Raw genomic sequence first — 20,361 nt, 5'->3', positions numbered from 1 at the left:
CTGGGCGCGAAGGCACTGGGTCCTCAGGAGGCCCATCCTGGGGGAGGAGGAGGAGGTCCCACATTAGCACATAAGCTTGGAGCTGGTGTGAGGCAAGCTCTCCGCCAACCAAGAGGCAGGGAATAGGAAGTTTAGTCAGTGGGACCTGAACCACTGGAGGGCCCTGAGGAGCTGCAAGGAGGTGCAGAGGGGAAGATAAGCATAGAGAGGAGATGCAGGGGCACCCCTCCCTGGGCTCTGACTGGGCAGCCCTTTGAAATGTATTCAGTTTGATGCAGTGAAACAGCGCCTGCATTGCATCTAGGGGACGTTGAGTTTCTGATGCATCTAGAGGTTTGAAAACGAAAGATTCATCACCATCATCTCTTATTGCTGTCCTTCTGGCAGTATTTTGGAGTGGACATGAAAATTCATTTTGGGTGACCCCAGTGTTCTCTGTTCTCTGTTGGTTTAAATTAACGATTATACCATCCAGCCAGGTAGAAGTTTCTTTATGGGGCTAAATGAGACAGGGAGAAAAACGGGAAAGAATACACACACACACACACACACACACAACTGAATCACTATGCTGTACACCAGAAACTAACACAACATTGTAAATCAGCTATACTTCAGTAAAAACTAAATAAATTAATTAAAGATGGTATGACTTAAAAAAAAAAAAAAGAACTGCATGAAGAACCTTGAATTCAGGGGTGAAGAGGGAGCAATTATCCCTAAAGTCACATGAGACAATCTAGATAAAACCACCTACCACCGAGCCAGCCACCCAGGAGTTTCTTGGTAATGCTCTGGTTGTGTCTGAGTCAAGATGGATTCCATCTGGGCAGAGGAGGTAAAATTATGATGTTGCTAAAGTTTCTCTCCACTCTGGGGTGGGCGTAGGGTTTCCTTCTCATGGACTCCAACACTCAAAACTTGCTTTTGGGAACAGATCTGGTAAACCTTTTATACTGGGGTGTACACGAAGGATAATATCTCAGAGCAGCAGTCCACAGAGTGGACTCAAGGAGTTAATAGTTGTTCCTTGGCAAACAGAGTTCTGTAGTTCAGTTTGTGAAGGATCATTACCATGTTTTCCTTCTGGGGAGTCACAGTATTTTAAAGGCTCAGAGAAGTTGTGTGGTAAAGAAACTGCCTTTACTTTGTCTAATCCAGCATTTCACAAACCTCTTTGACTATAACATTCTCTTTTTCACCCCCATGGAATATCTATTATCATCTTGAATAAAGCTTGTTGGGGAATTTAGGAATAGAGTATGACCCTCAGGTGTTCATATCCTTTTGTTTTCTATTTTAATTTTATTGTGGTGAGAACACTAGGCATGGTGTCTGTCCTCGGACGGGGGTGAAGTGCACAGTGCGTGTTGTTGCCTGGGTCCATGTTGAGTGGCAGCTCCCTAGAGCTCACTCATCTTACTTAACTGAAACGTTATGCCCGTCAATTTATAACTCCCAAATGTCCCCTTCCTCCAAACCCTGGGAACCACCATTCCAGTCTCTAATGTTAGAAACCACATACACATGGAATTGTACAGTGCTTGTCTTTTCATATTCTCATCTGGGGATAAAAATATGAACTTCTAATTGTGGCATCTCAGCCAAAGGGCAAGGCGGCGTGGGCCCCCGAAATCACAGGCATTGACACTCCTCAGTAGTAGGCTTCTGCTAACCCTCCAAGTTCTCCCTGTCCCTGCAGCTGAAGTGCCTCAGCCAGGGCACACCCTGCAGCCTGCTGGCCTCTCTCACCCCAGCCCCACCTCTCCTCTCCCTCCAGGCAGACATCTTCTCTGGGGCCATATTCATCAACTTGGCCTTGGGCCTGGATCTGTACCTGGCCATCTTTCTCTTACTGCTAATCACTGGCCTTTACACAGTCACAGGTGAGTCCACTCAGATGATTCAGCCTAAGCCCAGCTTGGGGTTAGGCACTTGCGAGGGATGAAAGGAAGCAGGAGGCAGCTTCTCCTCTGGAGGAAGAGATACACCCAGGAAATGTTCTAGGAAACAGTTACAGGTGGCCCCAGAAAACTCCAGCGTTGGCTGGAATAGTCAAGACAGCTCCTTACAGGAGGTGGGGCAGGGCTTGGCCTTGTACGTTGTGGAGAGAACTTGGCTGAGTAGGGAGAAGCAGGGAGGCAGTGCCAGGTGCAGGGGTGGGTGGGAACAAGGGAATTGAGTCAGGGGTGGGTGTGGTGGGGGGGCGGGGCGGGGCAAACAAGCAGAGGTGTTTGGCTGGGTGGTGGGGGTGTGGGTGGGGGTGTGGGTGGTAAGACCTGATAGTTCAAACGAGGTCATAGTGCAGGGGTCTCAGAAGCCAGACAGAGGCCTTGGATTCGAAGTGACAGAGACTGGGAGGCACTGTAGGGAGGAAGGGAGGGAGTGGCACACAGAGATTTCAGAGGAAGACTTGAGGTGAGTGGAGAAATTGGGGACACGAATACCCACTGGGGTTGCCTTTGCAGAGGTGTTACTCTATCACTGGGGGACCAGGGTCAGGACAGAACTTATTGCTGAGCTGGAGCCCCATATCTTTGGGGACAAGAAGTTACACAGATGGTCTGAGGAAGGAGAGAGTGGACATGCAAGTAGCCCTTTGAAATGGGTTGATTTGGTAATGTCCCTTCTTGTAGAAATGTCAGCTCTTTGCTCTTCCCGGCCTTCATTTACCTTGGCCGACTCCTGAGCCATCTCCTGTGAACTTGAAACCGTCACATCAAGCTCTCCCTTCTCAAACAGGGAGAAACATTCTCCTTTCCCCAAGGCCTTCCCAGCATTCCTGTGAAGAGTGGAGAGGCTGGAACATGCTGGGTGGCAGGCTGCTGCAGCAGGACAAGAAAGGGAGGGAAGGAAGGGAAGGCAGGCAGGTGACTGAGGGGCGTGCTCAGAAGGTGTGCAGAGGGAGAGGGGTGGGATGGGGGAAGGAGGCAGGCTGACAAGATTGCCCTTCTACCTGAGGTCAAATGCACTGTCTCCTTTGCCTGCTTAGGGGGCCTCGCGGCTGTGATTTACACGGACACCTTGCAGACGGTGATCATGCTGGTGGGGTCTTTAATCCTGACTGGCTTCGGTAAGTGGGGCTGGGGTCGGCTGAGGAGGCGGGGAGGCACAGGTAGAGGCCCAGGGAGAGAAAAGCGAGTCCAGCCTCCCTGCCTGCCACTGACCCAGGCAGTGAGCTGGATGTGCTCTGTCCTACCCCTGGGAGTGGTCTGGCCTGGACTGGCCCTGACTGTGGGTGTGCAAGGAGCACCTTCCCCACCCTGCGGTCTTAGGCTGGGCCCAGCCTAGGCAATACCTGATTCCTTGCTGCTCTCGCTAGGGAGTCTGGGCCAGTGGGCCCCAATGTGGGCCTCTGATGTCATAGTCTTCTCTCCACAGAGAAACTGGACCCCCCCCCCCCCCAATCCCATTCTGTGGATGAGAAAACTGAGGCCCAGAATGGAACAGTGACTTGCCCCCATAGTGAGGGTTCTGGCTGTAGGTTTCTCAGGCATTCATGGGAAGAAACTGCTATGAAGAGTTGTGAGTTTCACGATGTTGAGTTTTGTTACTGATGTTTTCCAGCTTTTCACGAAGTGGGAGGGTATGACGCCTTCGTGAAAAAATACATGAATGCCACTCCAACTGTGGTTTCCGATGGAAACATCACCATCAAGGAAGAGTGTTACACCCCGAGGGCCGACTCCTTCCACATCTTCCGGGATCCGCTCAAGGGAGACCTGCCATGGCCCGGGCTCATCTTTGGACTGTCCATCCTTGCCCTGTGGTACTGGTGCACAGATCAGGTACCCAGGCTGGATGTGTGGCAAAGAGAGGGTCTTCTTCTGGGGGCCATAGAGACTCCTGTCTGTCTGTGGCTTGTGGGGTTGGGAAAGGTAGGGCAGGACTCGGGTGGTCTGAGGGTTGCCCAGCCTCGGTGACGTGGGAGTGTCAGGCCAGAGACTCAGGATGGTGGGGGAAGCTGGGGTGGTCAGAGTGTATTGTGGGGTCTCTGGCCCACACCCCTCCCTCACTGGGCTTTCCCTGGCAGGTCATTGTGCAGCGCTGCCTCTCAGCCAAAAGCATGTCACACGTGAAGGCCGGCTGCATCATGTGTGGGTACCTGAAGCTGCTGCCCATGTTCCTCATGGTGATGCCGGGGATGATCAGCCGCATCCTGTACACAGGTGATGGCTTCTCCTGTACTCGCCAGCTTTTCTCCCATTTTCCTGGCTCCAAGTCATTTCTAAAGCCCTATTGTTCTCCGCTCCATTTTCCCTGCCTTCTTCCTTTTTTTTGTCATGATTACCAAGAATTATTGTCCCCCTGACCCAGACAGTGAGCAACTAGTGGTCATAGAACCTGTGGAGTTGTCTTCCCTAGTTCCTTACATTGGCACTTACTTTTCCCCTTTTGCAAATTCTCTGAAGTCTTGACATGCCTCCAGCTATAGCTTCTTCCAGCTAATTCTTGCTCACTTTTTGCTCTGTCCCCTGCCCTCCCCAACCAGGCTATGGTAGTGTGTATGATGCCTTTAATGTCAAAGGACCCCAGCCAGTCTCTAACTGCCTGCTGCTCAGAGCTCTGTTTCCTGGAGCATTTCTTTGAAGGGGCCCTGAGCCTTGCACTTTGCTACCCAGGGTGATAGGTTCTTCCTTGGCCCTTTTATGGTCTCTCCTGCATGGCCATTTGCATGTGGTGTTTTGATCAGCCATCATAGATCAAAACTATTTTCTGGAATATAAAGTAATGGTGAAAAAGAGAGCACGACAGAGTGCAAGTTTGGTGAGCGCCTTTCAAACGAAGACAAGACAGTGTGGGGGCACTTGTCACTGGCTTCATGCTCCTATACTGGCTCACCTGTAATGAGAAAAATATATGTAACTGAATAGTTTAAATTATGATGGATGTAACACACATGTACATATTTGAGATGGTGCCGTGATGAATCGATGCTGTTTGGGGCAGCGCTAAATGATATACCTACAGTAGGTACCTAATAAATGCTTGTAGGTCTGAAGTCTATAGAAGTTTCTAGAATTATCACCAAGTTTCTAGATCACGTCCCCCTCCCCTCCCAGGCTACTGCCTTTCTATCTCTACGCCAGATTTTCCACATCTTGGAAGTACTGCCCCACAGCCCTCCCGCTGGGGAATTCCTCTGTGGTCTGAGCATTCAACCCTCCTTGCAAGAGCTGCTTAAAACAAAACCCCAAAATTAGCAACCACAAGTCACTGTGATCTTCAGGAGAAACAAGAAAATAGTTACTGCTGAGCTGCAGACTTTAGCTAAAGTCTAAAGACCATGCCCTCTCCTTTCCTACCCTGAGCATTTCTTTGCTTCTCCCTCCTCTGCCCAGGAACTGTCTTTCCTCCTCAGTCAGAGCTTGGGATGGATGGTCAGGCCCGGCAGGGGGGGCGGGGTGGGGGTGGCATAGATTTGCCCTGCAGGAGCTGCACTCTTTGTGGAACCATGGCAGGGCCATGCTCAGGAATGTCCTGTTTAAAGCCTTATTGTGAGAAGGTGAAACTTGGAAGTATTTTCCTGATGTTGACATGACTCTTCATCCCTTTCCAGAAAAAGTTGCCTGCACCGTCCCCTCAGAATGTGAGAAATATTGCGGCACCAAGGTTGGCTGTACGAACATCGCCTACCCGACCTTGGTGGTGGAGCTCATGCCCAATGGTGAGAGTTGTCCTTTCTGGTGGAGTCTTTCTTGGGAGACTGATTTGGCTTGGACTCTGCACAGATGTCTGTGGGCCTTCTGGGGCAAAGCCGTTTCTGAGCCTGGGAGCTGGTAGGGAAAGCCTCATTCCAGGTATCCTCAGTTTTTGAACATGTCCTCCCTTAGTGGAAAGAGGACATCTGGCTTGGTTGGGCTCTATGAGTCGTGGTACTCGCCCATCTGTCAGGCTTGGAAAAGAGATGATCTGAAAATGTGTTGGGGAAAACCACAACTTTTCCATGCTCATTCAGAAGGCTTTTTGAAGGTCAACAGACATTAACATGAAGGTTTGAACTAAGTGGCGTTTTACCTGGAGAATGAATTGACTTCTAAGCTGTTTCAAGGAAGAACGTGGAGAGAAAAGCAAAGAGTGATTTTAGCTCTAGAATGAGGAGGTTCAAGGCAGTAAGTAGATGGGATGCAGGGGTCTTCTCACTACAGAGAGTGAGTTATCCTAGGAGAGTGAATAGAGTCCAGAATAGTTAGAGTTTTGGAGTAGACCTGTGGGGTTACCTTTCATTTTCATGTTGAAGAAAAATCTAATTCTGGCTCAAGGGATGCAAATCTTGTTAGGTTAGGGGGGTCTCAGGAGACCAAAAATTCAAAGGTATTGATCAGGAAAATTTAGAATAAACATAAAATTTTATTACTGAAAGAAAACATGGAGATCATCTAGTCAAATCTGCTCATTTTACAGTTGGGGAAACTGAGGCCTATGGAGAGAAAGTGACTTTTCCAGGGCCATGCAGGAACTCAGTGTCTGGCATGGTTCACTCCTGCTCAAGGCTGAAATTGAGGAATTTGGAATTTTCTTTTTTAAAACAACAGACTGGATATTTGACCTTGGGCAAACCCTTTGCATTCAACCTCTATAAAAATGGGAGTAATGGTTAACTATTCCCCTGAGCTGGGCTGCTCATTAATTGAGGTTGCAATTAGCAAGAATCAAATGGCTCTGTTAGAGTTCTGGCTGAGATTACACTGGCCTCTGTAGGGGTGTTTATGCTATTTCCTTAGACTGGCAGACCCTGGGTGAGGATTGTAGCTCTGAACACTGTGCTGGAGTGGCTTGTGCATGACAGAAAGCAGCGTGGCACATAGGACAATGAAGTGCTGTGTTTACGTGTACCATTGCCATTCCTCACTTCCGGCTGGAATCTGGCTTCTGTAAACACCAAATTCCCCTATGACCTCCCCGTGTTAGATCAAATGGATATTTTCCATTCATCCCTCAGTAGCGCTTAGCATTATTGATCACTCATCTTTCTTGAGTTATTCCCTTCTCTTGGATTCCATAACACTATCCTCTCCTGTTTGTCTTCTCCCCCATCCTTTCCAGCTGTTTCTTTTTGATTCAGTCTCCTTCACTCAACCAGTAAATATTCCCCCACTAATCCATCACCCAATTTTGTCCATTTTACCTCTTAAATATCTCTTATATTTGTCTACCTCCTTCTCTTGTTACCTCCATCACGCCACTCTGATATACCACTATTTCTTGCCTAGACCCCTGTAAAATTATGTTCAACAAATATTTGTTGAGTGAGTGAAGGAATGTGAGTTTTATAAGGGTGTCGTGCAGAAGGGAGAAATCCATCCCAGCTTAGCAATTAACTGGTGAAGTAACCCCGAGTGAATGGCAGAACTAGGGCTGCTTGAAATAGACCTTTGTTTTATTCACTGAAAAATGAGAGGTGAGAAATATAAAGATCACCTTTATAATTCCTTCTATATCTCCAATTATGTGTGGTCTGCGTGATACACACTCAAGAAGAACCATCAGAAAATACTTCCCAACAAATGACAAAATAATTTGAATAGGCAACCTTTACTTTTCTTCTTGTGAGGCTGTAAATGAAAATGAAACTATAAAATTATTTACAGATAACAACACCCAGGGGAATGATATGTTCCAAAGAGATTTCAAGAAGCAGGAATATTGACTCAAATCTAATAAGCTGAAGTTAAACAGAGATACATGTCAAGTTCTATTACACAGGAATATTACAAGAAACTGAAGATGTTTAGCTTGAAGAAAAGGGAATTCAAGAGAATGCGAGTTGTCTTTGAGTATGTGAAGGGTGGTAAAGTGGTAAGACCACTTCCGTTGGGTAGTATAAGGACGGTGTCTGAGGCTGTCAAGAGGCAGATGTCTGCCTAGTCGGGACTGTCCAAAAGGGAGCAGATTCCTGTTGCCGGAGGATTTAGGCAGAAGAAATGTGGAAGGGATTCATGTATCAGATGGATGGTAGACCTTAGGTGACCCCTAATGTTACTTCTGCTTCTGGGACTGTACTCTCAGTTGGTAGGTGGGCCTTCAGTGTGGCCTGGCCTTCTAGCCTCAGTAGGGACAACCTTGTGCTCTCCTTGGTTAGTATATTCACAGGGTTGTGAAGCCTCACCACAATCAATTTTAGAAAATTTTTATCACTCCCCAGAGAAATCCTGGACCCATTAGCAATCACTCCATATTTCATCCTAACCACCCCCAGCCCTAGGCAACCAACCACTAATCCACTTTTTGTCTCTATGGATTTGCTTACCCTGGACATTTCATATAAATGGGATCATACAGTATTTGTCTTTTTGTTTCTGGCTTCTTTCACTTAGCATAATGTTTTCAAGGTTCATCCATGTTGTAGGCATGAATTAGTATTTAATTCCTTTTTACAATAATATTTCATTGGATGGATATACCACATTTTGCTTATCCATTTATCAGTTGATGGACACTGCATTGTTTCCACTTTTTGGCTATTATAAATAATACTGCTATGAACATCCAGGTACAAGTTTTGGTATGGACATGTGGTTTTTGTTTCTCTTGGGTAGATGCCTAGGAGTGGAATTGATGGGTCATATGTTAACTCTTTGTTTAACTGTTTAAGTAACTATTTACCACAGTGACTATACCATTGTATGTCACTGCCAGCAATGTATGAGAGTTCCTGTTTCTCCACATTACTACCCGTACTTGTTATTATCTGTCTTTTTAAAAATTATAGTCTCCCTAGGGGGCTATAAATAGTATCTTATTGTGGTTTTGATTTGAATTTCCCTGATGTTGAGCAGCTTTTCATGTGATTATTAGCCACTTTATCTTCTTTGGAGAAGTGTCCATTTAGATACTTTGCCCATTTTAAATTGGGTTGTCTTTTTATTATTGAGTTGTTAGAATTCTTTATATGTTCCATATAATAGACCCTTATTAGATATATGTAAATATTTTCTCCCATTCTATGGGCTATCTTTTTACTTTCTTGAGAACCTCATTTTTTGAATCTTAGTTTAAGTATTTCTTATATATCATGAATCTTTCGGGTAAGAGAGCTTATAAAAGTCCTCTTGGATGGACACACACACACACCATCAGCACCATCTCCACCATCACCACCATCATCATCCAGTTGCAATGCATTTACCTCATGTATGCATTGTCCCTAGCTCTTTGTTGACTGCTATGGACTTAACACAATATAATTTAAAGCCACAGTCTATTCCTTAAAACTTCTGATCTGTCTGGGGAGATAAGTCAGAGAACATGGTGTGGTTTTAGGAGGCAAAAAGCCTTGAGTCATCACACTGAGCACAAAAGAGCCGAGGTGCTGTGTGTGCCACTCAGAACCTCCTTCTCTTCCAGGACTGCGAGGCCTGATGCTGTCGGTCATGTTGGCCTCTCTGATGAGCTCCCTGACCTCCATCTTCAACAGTGCCAGCACCCTCTTCACCATGGACATCTACACAAAGGTCCGGAAGAGAGCGTCTGAGAAAGAGCTCATGATTGCAGGAAGGTAAATGCAGCTCCCCCTGCTGTGCTACATGAAGGCCTGAATGATCAGAGAGTTTCCCTCAAGCTGGGGAAGACTGGTAGATGCCTGGGTAGATTGGGAACAACCTCTGAGGCTAGTTATATTTATTTTCTGTGGCATTTAAACTGGAGAGCAGCAAACAATGCCCTTCTGGAGTGTGAAATGACATCAGAGATCATTTAATCTAACCCTCAGTTTATCAGTGAACAAAATGAGGCTCATCCTGCCTAAATCCAGGAAGCCTGGACAGCAGCAGAGCCAGGACTGGAACCCACAGCCAACTGAGTCCTTGTCTGAGGCTTTTTATACTGTCCCATGCTGTCTTCCTCAGCCCTGCCTATAGCAGCTCTTCTCACTGGACACCTTTTAGGCCCACATGCCTCTGATGCCTTGACCCTTGGCAGGACCATTGTGAGGGTCAGGTGATACTGTGCTTGTGAACATGCTTTGTGAAGTCTAAAACACCAGGCTGTGTGCACATTTGTTATTGTCAAATGGGCTAATAGGCACAACAGGATACTGAAGGCAGGAAACACTGATACATGGGTCAGAGGTGCCCATTATTGTGATTATCCACGGAGCAGATGCCCGGGACAGAGGGCTAGAAGCTCTGCTGTGTCTCTCCATGGGGCTAAGGCAGGCCACCTCCTCAGGGTAGGGGAAAAGTCCCTGGGATGTCAGTCAAGGGTAAGGTTCCCAGTGAGTGCAGGAGGGGTATGGGCTTCCACCTCGTAAGTCTCACGAGCAAGATTAGGGCAAAGGAAGGAAAGGAAAATAGGCTACTCAGGTGACAAGACACCTGGCACCCAGGGGAGGTCTGACAGGATCAGGGTCTACCACTCTGCTTCGCAGGAAGCAGCACCATTTCCCTGACTGGATTTTCCTTAGAAAGAAGTTTACTGGAGTTTTCTGCTATTTATAAGGCTCAAGATGCAACACAGGAAGAAAACCATTTGCTTTCTCAGGGCTGGACCTCTTGGCCCTGAGATTATATTGGGCCTCACATTTTTTGTGTGCCCAGTGCCTGCTGCCCCGGGGTTTGTCCCTGTTCTAGATGAGCTTACAGTTACATGAAACAGTTCCAAAGTTTGCTGTGGGACCTGTAAGTGCAGTCACAGTCTCAGAGGCGGGAGAGATGAGTGTGCCATGCAGTAGTTGGGGAAGGCTCCTGGTAGGGGTGGCCCTGACCTGCGTCCAAAATGGTGGATGGGACCTGGACAAATGAGAAGCAGTGGGAAAGCATTTTAGAGGGAGAAATATGTGAGCAAAAACACTGCTTTGTAAAGGTTAGTTTAAAACTCTGGCCTTACATTCAAGTAAGGGAGGCAAGGGAATCACAGCCTTTTTTCCAGTTGAATCAGGAGGTTGTAAGGAGCCCTCCAGTCTTTTCAGGACTTGAAGTGAAACTCAAAAAGGAGGAGAGCTGGAAATACCTGGTAGTGTCCCACTCTATCTAGATGGTTCCTTTGTAAACTCTTCTTAGCTTGTGTTTTTAACTTTATTATGAAGACAGAGAAGAAGGAAAGGGAGGAGAAAATAAAAATTATGGTCCTTACTATTTATTGAGTGCCTACTATTTGCCAGGTGTTTTACTACAGCTAACCCTTATTCCAGCCTTGTAAGGTTGGTCATATTATTCCCAGTGTACAGATGGAGAAATTGAAACTCATAGAGGTTAAGCAAGGTGTCCTGTGTCACACAGAGGGAATAAGAACTTGAATCCAGGTCCGTTGGCTGCAAAGTCCATACCCTTGTTCCTATACTCTATTGCCTTTCAAAGTGGGATTCTCTCCTGATGGGGACTAGATTGAGGTTACTGTTGAATATCAAGTGCATTTCATTTACTTGTGGGCATGGATGATTTTCCTGAAGGGGCAGAATATAGAAGAAAAGACCCTCAAGGATGAATTTGCTAATTATTTTTCCTTGCTGTGGTCATGTAAAACTTTCTCTCTCTCTCTCTCGATGTTTATGTGTGCATGTATGCTTGCTAGTTATATATATCTGTATGATTCATAGTGATATGTATTTATTCATGTCAGGCCATTTGTTGAACCTGTTGTGGGGGCTTTGATTTCAGGTTGTTCATCCTGGTGCTGATTGGCATCAGCATTGCCTGGGTGCCCATTGTGCAGTCAGCACAAAGTGGGCAGCTCTTCGACTACATCCAGTCCATCACCAGTTACTTGGGACCACCCATTGCGGCTGTCTTCCTGCTTGCTATTTTCTGCAAGAGAGTCAATGAGCAGGTAGGTATCATACGTGCATGTCCAGCAAAGTCATTCTGGCATAGAAATTCCCTTCTGAATTTGCATATTCTGTGTGGGAGGGATTCTGCTTCCCAGAGATCTTAAGCAAGAATGAATGTGCTACTAAGGGTTTATATGGAAAAGCCTCCAGGGACCATGGGACTCTCCTGGGTTCACATTCTCTCAGACTTCCGTCTTCTCCTTGTTGCAGGTTTCAAACTAATTCCCAACTAACGGTGACCATTTTTCATTAAATCTTGGTGATTTGACCCAACTGCATGGCACTCCCCGGGAAGTTTGTAGCCCCTGGGTGGCAACTCCAGAGGAAGTCCTAGCATAGGCTACCTCCTTGGTTCTGCAGTGATCTTGACTTTCTAGCCAGTACTTTTTAGGGCCCAGAGAAGGGCCAAGCTGTGGTACCCTAGCAGGATAGGGATGAGGGTGAGGGCCTGTCAGGAATCTCACCTGCTGAGAGAGTTTGTGTGTGTGTGTGTGTGTGTGTGTATAATGGAAGACTCAGCTGGAAAAGCAGGTTAAGTTTGTACTAGGCATGGCCCTTTTGAAAGCCAGGCTAAAGAATTTAGGTCATCAGTGGGACACTGTTGAAGATTTTGAAGCACTGTGATATCTTTGGATATGGCTTCTGACTGGATGTTGCTCAGTCATCTCTGTATCCAACCATCTCCATGCCTGGAGAGGGTTGGGAAGAAGTGGGGGTGTTAACTATGTAGCTGACTGTCTGAAACAATATAAATAGTGACATAGTTTTGGTTAGACACCCCCTTTCTTCCAACAGGACAGAGACAGATATATATCAGGGAAACACCTCACTGGAGTGACCCAGCTTTGAGGTACATAAGTCCCAACACATGCCCTTCTTCATTTGCTCTTTGCCATTAGGAACATAGTCCAGATATGCTGTGACACAAAACTGGGTGCACAGATGAGTGGCCTTGGGAACCAGAAATAAAACTGCAAGTGATCTCAGCAGCTTAGAGAAATGGGCACAGGTTCATGGGGTACGTTTCAGTAGAGATTGGCAGGAGCTGGTTCACTGGGAGATTTCTGAAATGCAAATTAGGAAAGTGTGGCTAGAAGCCCAGCTGGGTATTGCAGTGGGCCGCAGGCCAACTCAATTCAGCAAATGGACCAGGGCTTTCAAACAGTAAGGCTAAGAATTGGGATAGATCATCATGGTTCTCAACTCGGGGTGATTGTGCCCTTCCAGGGGACATCTGGCAATGTCTGGGAACATTTTTGATTGTTATGATTTGCTGAATGCTACCGGTATTTAATGGGTGGAAGCCAGGGAGGCTGCTAAACATTCTACAATGCACCATACAGCCCCCTGCCCCCTACCCCCAACAAAAAATTATCTAGCCCGAATGTCACAGTGCTGAGGGTGAGAAGCCCTGGCCTAGGTCTCTGAATCGTAGCATGGAGAGACTGCAAAGTGATTCTCGGGACTCTGTTTGCTGAGGGGTGACTCCAGATCTTGAGGAAAATGTCACAGGATGCCAGACTTTTCAAGAGCCTCTTGAGAATAAAAACTAAAGGAATTGCCAAAAGAGAAGGAAAACCTAAGCAAGTTTTATCCATACTATTCAGACAAACTAAAGTCAAGAAGTAATTTTTTTGACCGAATAAATGTATAGGGGACAAATGGGGAACACCTCTTTGTTTTTCCTTATTCATTTATTCACCTGGCAGATACTTCCAGATGCCAGCATGGGGCTAGGCATCAGCAACACAAAGGGAGTGCAACATGGTAAACACACCCCCGACAGCTTGGTGTAACACTCCTAGCCCAATCCTGAACTCCAGCGGTCCTGTTTCAGATCCCGGAGCTGTCACTTCTCTCACGATTGTTCTTTCACCTCTCTCCCCCAACAAAGGCACCGCCCTTTTCTGTATTCAGTGTTTGTTAACCCAAGGGTTTTCTTTCACAGGGAGCCTTCTGGGGACTGATCATAGGATTTTTGATTGGGGTGTCCCGTATGATAACCGAGTTTGCCTATGGAACGGGGAGCTGCATGGAGCCCAGCAACTGTCCCAAGATTATCTGTGGTGTGCACTACTTGTACTTTGCCATCATCCTCTTTGTCATTTCGATCATCATCATCCTGGCTGTCTCCCTTTTCACCAAGCCCATTCCAGATGTGCATGTGAGTATCCATTTGGGAGACCTGTTCTGGCCTGGTTTCATGTGCATGCTGCAACACCCATCTGGGTTGCCCTTGCCTCAATCAGACATCTCATACTCACCTGACTAAAATAGGTCATCCTTGCCATTGGTCTCATGTAGAAGGATACGGGGCAGAAAACACGGTTTGCCAGCAGAGCAATATCAAGATTGTGTCTTCAGCAGGAGTCCTCGTGCCAGGCGACATTTCAGTCCAGGGGCTTTTCTCTGTGGATCCTGCTCCCCAGGGGACAGCTCAGGTGCAAGGGAGTGAGATCAATGGGCAGGCACAGGGGCCACCCTGATTTGGGTGCTCATGTCCCAGATAGAAATGTATATTTCTTGTAATGGTCTCCTGGTCATAGCTTCCAGGGATCCCAGCAAGGAACATACCTGGTTATAAAAATCACCATGCGCAGGGGAATCTGAAGTACAACTTACCCTTTATTTTATTTTTTTCCAATTAAACCTCCAAACAGTTGACCATAGAATTTAAGAAATTTCAAACGATATCAAAGTCCAAGTGATTCACAACTTCAAAAGTGGCAAGTACTCTTCTTTAGCTCTAGAGGTTGCCCTTGGTTTAGGATATGTTCACAGCCCTCCCAATGCAGATGAAGATACCAGTTATGGGTTACTTTTACCATAAGCAGTATAGTCTGGTAACCCAATACAGCTGACATCCTACTCTTTCCAGGTTTCCAAAGAACAGAGCTAAAGAGTGAACCAAAATTACATTTATAGAGAAGGAGAAAGGGTTTTGTTGACCCCATTCTCATGCATACACAACTATAGGGAATTATGGAATCCCTAAGAGACCTTCAACCTCACTGCCAAATTTTCAAAGCTGTGACCAGCATTTATGTCAAAGAAAGACTGTTTTCATAGCAGCAGAACCACTATCATGGTTATTGGCCAAATGGGTCCTAGGCTTTCTTTTTGTTGTATTCATTCCTTCTTGATGTCTCAATCTTTGAAAGTATTGCAGCCCCCTATTCAGCCATAAAAACCAACAACATAAAGCCATTTGCAGCAACATGGATGTTCCTGGAGAATGTCATTCTAAGTGAAGTAAGCCAGAAAGAGAAAGTAAAATACCATATGAGATCGCTCATATGTGGAATCCAAAAAAAAAAAAAAGAATATAAATACAAAACAGAAACAGACTCATTGACATAGAATACAAACTTGCAATTGCCAAGGGGGCGGGGGGTGGGAAGGGACAGACTGGGATTTCAAAATGTAGAATAGATAAACAAGATTATACTGTGCAGCACAGGGAAATATATACAAGATCTTGTGGTAGCTTACATTGAAAAAAATGTGACAATGAATATATGTATTTTCATGTATAACTAAAAAATTGTGCTCTACGCTGGAATTTGACACAACATTTTAAAATGACTGTAACTCAATAAAAAAATGTAAAAAAACCCAGGAAAGTTGCAGCCCCAAGCACATTTAGTTCCAGGCTTCCTCTTGAAGTGAAGTAGCTTCTGGTTTCATGTCAGTAGAAACTGCACGTCCAGCTCTTCCCTGTTCTAAATGGCTCATGAGTCTACGATTCTCCCCCCATAATATAGGACAAAAAAATCTGACCTTACACTGCTGGTCTGGATAAATGGGTATCTAGCCTTATTTCCCAGCATCAGTGTTAAAAAGAACAAATCCATTTATCATATGTAACAAGAGATCATTCACTCAAAACATTTCTATATTCAAGGCAGTCTCTTAGCCTCTGAATATGCACATATCATAGGGGGTGGTGTGTACAAGTGTGTGGTTTATATCTAAGTTCCCAGCGTACTTAGAGATAGTGCTGTGGACAGGATGTATAATCTGTGTTATTGCTGGTATTAAGAGACCACATTCCTTTTCCTTTCTTGATGCACATCTCTTTGTTCCCCCCACCTCTTGGCCCAAGACACTGTTTGGGTCTTTCTGCTAACCTGTTCTGCTTTCTCCACAGCTCTACCGCCTGTGTTGGAGCCTGCGTAACAGCAAAGAGGAGCGTATTGATCTGGATGCAGAAGAGGAGGACATTCAGGAAGCCCCAGAGGAGACCATTGAAATAGGTGGTTTATGGCTCAGAGCCTATTTGCAAGCCCTAAAAAGTTACTCCTCCAACAGCAAGACCACTTTACTAAAGCCTTCACTAAATGCCTTCCTCAAAGCTCAGATCTCTCTTCTAGGAAGGAGTGAGGAGCCTCCTGCTTCTGTAGCTAATAATCCGTTTATTCCTTTCCCATGGCACAGAAGTTCCTGAGGAGAAAAAAGGATGCTGCAGGAAGGCCTATGACCTGTTTTGTGGCCTGGACCAGCAGAAGGGCCCCAAAATGACAAAGGAGGAGGAGGCAGCCCTGAAGCTGAAGATGACAGACACGTCGGAGAAGCCTCTGTGGCGGATGGTAGTGAACATCAACGGCATCATCCTGCTGGCCGTGGCTGTCTTCTGCCACGCATATTTTGCCTGAGTCCTGCCTTCTGCTGCAGGCTGTGCTTCTGAAGGCTGGACTCTTTACTATCTTCCTTTAGTTACATCCTGTGGTGCTGAAGGGCCACCAGCCGGTTGTAAATTTTGTCTAGTTGATAAATGTGTACATTTGTAATTACAGGCTAGCTGCAGAAAAATCAGTGATTTGCTGTTAACTTATATATTTGAGGCCAGTGTCATACAGTCATCTGAACGTATCAGAGCTGCAGAAGGAAGTCCACTTAATCCGATGTCTAGGAAAAGGCAGATTAAGAAGCTGAAGCCCTGTGATGTCTGATGCAAGTTTATCTCAGGTAGATTCAGCATGTCAGCATTGCTTGTCATCCTTGAATATTGTTGAACAGTTGCGGTCTCCCTGGTTCTTGCCACTTTCCCTATCTAACCACCCCACCTCATCTTTTTTTAAAAGAAAAAAAATTCCCTCCTCATAATATCATGCCAAATTTTCCTTAGCACAAGAAAAATGAATCTGATAAACTGAGAAATACATTGAAGCTGAGGATGGGAGCTTGATAGGGTCCCTGTCCTGGGTGTTTGCTTTCTGAAGGAGAGGCCTGGGGGTGGCAGTACTTACCAAAGGGAAGGATCCAGGTGCCAGCCTCAGGCCAACAGGGAAAGCAGATAATCTTGAGTCAAGGGGGCTTTCTGGTTTTCTAAAAATGTCCACTGTGAATTTCTCAGGTTTGAGATTTTATTCATTTTGGCATTTGCTGTGCCTGGAATGTCTTAGCCACTCAGTAGTGTTTGTGGATCAAATGAATGATAAAAGCATTTGTTTATAAATGCTTGCTTTATTTTTGGTTAACCTTTTCTTATGGCTGCACAGAGTACACACTCTGGTGACTGTAATGAATTGGGCATTTCCAGAGGCTCCTATTCCTTATGGTGCTGACACTGATATACACACAGGCTTAGAAGCTGACTCTGTGTCATATAACAGAGCAGATGGGCCTCATGGGGGCTTCTGTCATCTCAGAGCAGCTGCATTCTCCTGAAACGTTTAGCCCGAGATTCTCCCCGCTGTGAGTTCACGTGACCACAGCTCTTCCTTTCTGAGGTGTCTTCTTGATTGGTGATCGTCCGTCAACCTAGGATAGGGTGGGTTGTCTCTGTTCCAGGCGGCAGTGCTCAACACTTTTATTTCTTGTGAAATCTGTTTCTTAGAAGGAAATTTTTAAAATTAAAATTAAATTTAATGAATTTAATTCTTTTAATTCCAACTGAGAAATAGTAATCATATCGTGTAATATAATCCTGTGGAAGTCATGATATCAGTATTGACTGCTTTCAGCCTAGTTTAGGAAGGAGCTAGGATCAGAGGTTCTGTGGAGCTGAGAGTGGTTCCTTGGGTGTAAAAATGGTTCAACAGGTAAAGAATGGCTTGTTCTTGTGAAAAGAAAAGAAAATATTTGATGTGCCCTCATGTTCTCCTTAAGCTAGGCAGAGAAGAGGGAAAAGTAGAGAGTTTCTCATGGCCAGCATTACTTGGAGCACTGAGTTTTGTGTGGAATTTGTGATATTTTTGAGCTTTGAGAGGATAAAGGGAGAGGACTGAAAGCTGATGGATGGAGCAGGCATGAAATATGAAATATCTAGATTGTCCTAGGTTCTGTTTCTGACTTTGTCAATGATTCACTGCGTACATGTGGTAAATTATTTGGTCTATACTGTATTTTTCTCTTTGAAAAATGGGGACTCTGGTGCTTATAGCATCTACTACCTCCTCTGAGTGTAAGCAGGTACTTTGAAAAGGGGATGGGAGATACATACATGAAAGATGCCAAACAGATGTCATATTAAGCTACGGTTAGTCCCATATATTAAAATTTGTTACTTTGGTAAAAAATAAAACCATTAAAAAAACCCCATAACATCCTGATTTCTTGCTTTCTAGAGATTCTAGACAAAGACTGACCATCTCTGTGGTGAGCTCTAGTTGGCACAAGATGTGGATTAGGTTGCAGGAGCCAGGACAGTTGAGAATAGAATCTAGCAACTTGAACAATTTAACAACATGTAGCAAAGTTTGGAGATGATTTCAACTTCAAACCTCTAGCAAACATGGGGTGAGTAACTCTACTTTCAATGCTTAATGTCCTGTTAGAACAGACTGAACCACTTGGGTAACCAGGGCCCAGGAAGTGATAAATTGTACTAGAATAATTTCAGGGATACAGGAAAGAGCTATTCTTTCCCTCAAATGGAAGGTGTTTGTTATGGGGCAGAGTGATTGCTTATTAATGCTTAGTTTATAGAACTGAAAAACAATACCCTATAAGGCAAAAAAGCTTCTTTAAATCTCTCAAAATGAGAAGGCATGTCTCCTTCCCTGCAGAGTGATGTTGGTCCCGGGGCTTTTGACACCTGGGAGCATTTCTTACTTCCATATAACTGAGTCAGGCATTGATGTACTCGTAGAAAACTTTCTACCTTTGAAATGTACTAGAACTCACTTTTTCCTAGTACTGAAATCACCATTTCCTAAAAGATCCACTACAGCTTGTTCTGCTTCACAAAAGCAAGCCTTGGGAGAAAAACATATGTGTGCTTAGCTGGAAGAGAGAGATTCCTTAACATTACCCCCAACCCAGCCCCAAATTGGATTGTGGTGAAGCAAGTTGTTTGAATGAGGTGCCATTGCCTTGGCGGGTTGGTGGGGATGGAATTAGGGAGATGTGGGTAAGGTTAATGGGGAAGCGTTGTTCTACTGGCTCTGGAGCATCCAGGTGAGTGTTGTTCAGTCCCTGAGCCTGCACTGCACCCCTGACCCAGACGGCTTTTTCTGTCAGTGCAGCTTCTGTTCTTCTATGATGGCTCTTCCAAGACTCTCAGGACATGGACGATGCTTTCCTGATTTGTGGTACTCCTAGCTTGAGAGAAGTTGATCCTTGAGTGGACCTGTATTCCTAGATCACACTCAAAGGCCAAATTGTCAAACTAAATACTAGACATTTCAGATTGGCAAACATTCAGATTAGAATGCTGCTGCTTTGCTTCTATTTTCTGATATGCTGTAGTCCAGGAGTCAAGGTGCCCGAGCCCTGGGAGCAGAAGATGCTTTGTCATTCATTCATTGTTGAAAACCTGTGATCCAGCCCATCCAAAGGACCTGCACCACCTGCCTTTTCTTGCCCTCATGCTCTGTATGTTCAGTTTGTGATTCTGTTTCTTTTTGCTGCATGACATCCACTTCAGATTATTTTTCCCACAGGAACCTATGACTTGAAAATCCACAAGATACGTAACTAACTTTTCCTGTGTTATGGGCTTAATTGTGTTCTTTTCCCTCACCCATTCATTTGTTGAAGTCTAACCCCCCCAGAACTTCAGAGTGTGATTCTATTAGGACATAGGGTCTCTAAAGAGATAATTGAATGAAAATGAGATTACTAGGGTGGGCCTTTATCCGATAAGTGTGATGTTTTTATAAGAAGAGATCAGGACTGCAGGCATACACAGAGGGAAGACCATGAGAAGACACAGGGAGAAGACGGGCATCTATAAGCCAAAAATAGAGGCTTCAGAAGAAACAGACCCTGTTGACACCTTGACCTTAGACTTCCAGCCTCCAGAACTTAGAGAAAATAAATTTTTGCTGTTGAAGACACCCAGTCTGTGGCACTTTGTTATGGCAGCCCTAGTAAAAGCCAGCACTGCTCAGTGCCTAGAGGGAACTCTCCAGCTAGAAAGAGTTCCCTCCCTGGGAAAGAGAGAGTAGGGTGAGCCATTAGCTTCCCCAGCTTTTAGGGCATGGCATGAAGGAACCACTCTGAGTTCACCCCATCCAGAAACCAGCAAAGTTGAGACATGCTGGCTAGGAACAAAGAAGGAAAGCAGAGGCTACCACACTGTCGGAACAACAGTGGTGGTTCCCAGAGACCTGCTCTGCAGAGCATCCCAGCAGTTTCCCCACTGAAGA

At 45.4% G+C, this 20,361-nt stretch overlaps 1 protein-coding gene across 3 annotated transcripts in view; it reads left to right on the top strand.

The window, feature by feature from the left end:
- SLC5A1 (solute carrier family 5 member 1) overlaps positions 1 to 20,049 on the top strand; it is an 86,121-nt gene extending 66,072 nt beyond the window's left edge. For all 3 annotated transcript variants that reach the window (XM_031443152.2, XM_064481051.1, XM_010992243.3), the window contains 10 exons: positions 1,781 to 1,886; positions 2,993 to 3,073; positions 3,568 to 3,788; positions 4,034 to 4,169; positions 5,561 to 5,668; positions 9,349 to 9,499; positions 11,598 to 11,766; positions 13,716 to 13,931; positions 15,918 to 16,023; positions 16,205 to 20,049. In XM_031443152.2, the coding sequence (XP_031299012.1) occupies positions 1,781 to 1,886; positions 2,993 to 3,073; positions 3,568 to 3,788; positions 4,034 to 4,169; positions 5,561 to 5,668; positions 9,349 to 9,499; positions 11,598 to 11,766; positions 13,716 to 13,931; positions 15,918 to 16,023; positions 16,205 to 16,422 (1,512 nt within the window). In that variant the 3' untranslated portion in view covers positions 16,423 to 20,049. The remainder of the gene's footprint in view (positions 1 to 1,780; positions 1,887 to 2,992; positions 3,074 to 3,567; positions 3,789 to 4,033; positions 4,170 to 5,560; positions 5,669 to 9,348; positions 9,500 to 11,597; positions 11,767 to 13,715; positions 13,932 to 15,917; positions 16,024 to 16,204) is intronic.
- Positions 20,050 to 20,361: the final 312 nt, after the last annotated feature.

Source organism: Camelus dromedarius, chromosome 31 (genome assembly GCF_036321535.1).
Source record: "Camelus dromedarius isolate mCamDro1 chromosome 31, mCamDro1.pat, whole genome shotgun sequence".
Classification (NCBI taxonomy): Eukaryota; Metazoa; Chordata; class Mammalia; order Artiodactyla; family Camelidae; genus Camelus; species Camelus dromedarius.
The sequence above is the reverse complement of the archived record's forward strand: the minus strand, read 5'-3'. Positions and strand labels throughout refer to the sequence as shown.